The sequence below is a fragment of the Peromyscus leucopus genome, chromosome 8b (genome assembly GCF_004664715.2).
Source record: "Peromyscus leucopus breed LL Stock chromosome 8b, UCI_PerLeu_2.1, whole genome shotgun sequence".
Classification (NCBI taxonomy): Eukaryota; Metazoa; Chordata; class Mammalia; order Rodentia; family Cricetidae; genus Peromyscus; species Peromyscus leucopus.
Genome location: NC_051086.1, coordinates 42,322,832 through 42,324,226, shown reverse-complemented (window position 1 = coordinate 42,324,226; position 1,395 = coordinate 42,322,832). Strand labels below are relative to the sequence as shown.

Below are 1,395 nucleotides of genomic sequence, written 5' to 3'. Positions count from 1 at the left end.
GAGCTGGAAAAGTGAGACGAGCAAAGGTTCTGTCATTCCCTTGCCAATACACAGCACCTGTGCGCACACATTCTGCCCTGCGGTGTCTCCTGCCCTTGTATCTAACTGCTCTTAGCATCACAGCACCACGGGTTAGCTGCAAATCAGTCGTTATCCCCGCTGCGTGCAGAAAGCAAGCCGGTGCCTCTTTCTGTCAGTTTGTTGTCTTATGCAAGTAGCCATATCCCCCCTCGGTGACACGAAGGCTCTATTCACTGAAGGCAGTAATATATATATATATATATATATATATATATATATATATATATATATATATATATATATATATAACTGATTTAGGACCACTGGGCTGCAAGACCCCACATCTTCACCACTGTCAGCTTATTGCTGTTGTCACTCACTATGGTTCTGAAACAGATGAACAGCTGCGGTGAGCCCCAGGTCCCATCAGTGCCCTCCAGTGTCCAGCAGGCTTCTATCTTTCCCAAGGACCTTCAACATGGCCGCCTTCATGTCTTTGTTTCTGAGCGAGTAGATGAAAGGGTTCAGTGTGGGCGTCACCAGGCAGTAGAACAGGGTGAGAAACTTGCCCTGGTCCTGACTTGCCACGTTCCCAGGCTGCATGTACATGTAGATAATGGTACTGTAGAAGAGAGACACCACCACCATGTGTGAGGAGCAGGTGTTGAAGGCCTTGCGCCGACCAGCTGCAGACTTGATTCGCAACACGGCAGCGGCAATGTAGCCGTAGGAGACCAGGATCATGGTGAGGGGCACGAGGACAATGGGGATGGCCAGGAAGAACGCTAGGCCTTCGACCCGGCTTGTGTCCACACAGGAGATTCGGATGATGGCTGGCATCTCACACACAAAGTGGTTGATACGGCGATGCCCGCATCGCCCCAGAGACATGGTCAATGGGGACATCAGTATGGAATTGGCAATCCCACTGAGCCAGGCAAAGGCCGCCAGCTTCAGGCATAGCTGCGGGTGCATGATGGTCAGGTAGTGCAGAGGCTTGCAGACAGCCACGAAGCGGTCGTAGGCCATCACCGACAGGAGAATGCACTCAATGCCCCCCACAGACAGGAAAGCAAAGAGCTGAATGACACACCCTACGAAGCTGATGGTCTTCCGAGGGCCCCAGAGGTTAACCTGCAGCTGGGGAATGCTACTTGTTGTATAGCAGAGGTCGAGAAGGGACAGGTTGCCGAGGAAGAAATACATGGGTGTGTGCAGCCGAAGGTCCACCAGGGAAAGGAAGATGATGGTTGAGTTGCCTGTGACAGCCAGGAAGTAAAAGACCATGTTGACAGCAAAGAGGACCATCTCCAGCCTGGGCCGGTCGGAGAAGCCCAGGAGGATAAAGTCCTCAGAGCTCTCATTGTTCTCCAT

The 1,395-nt window shown here is 51.8% G+C and overlaps 1 protein-coding gene across 1 annotated transcript; it reads right to left on the bottom strand.

Moving 5' to 3' along the window:
• Positions 1–335: 335 nt before the first annotated feature.
• On the bottom strand, positions 336–1,395 carry LOC114682555 (putative olfactory receptor 2W6). The gene is given in 2 exon segments (XM_028856475.1): positions 336–458; positions 460–1,395. Coding segments are annotated over 2 exon segments (1,059 nt in total).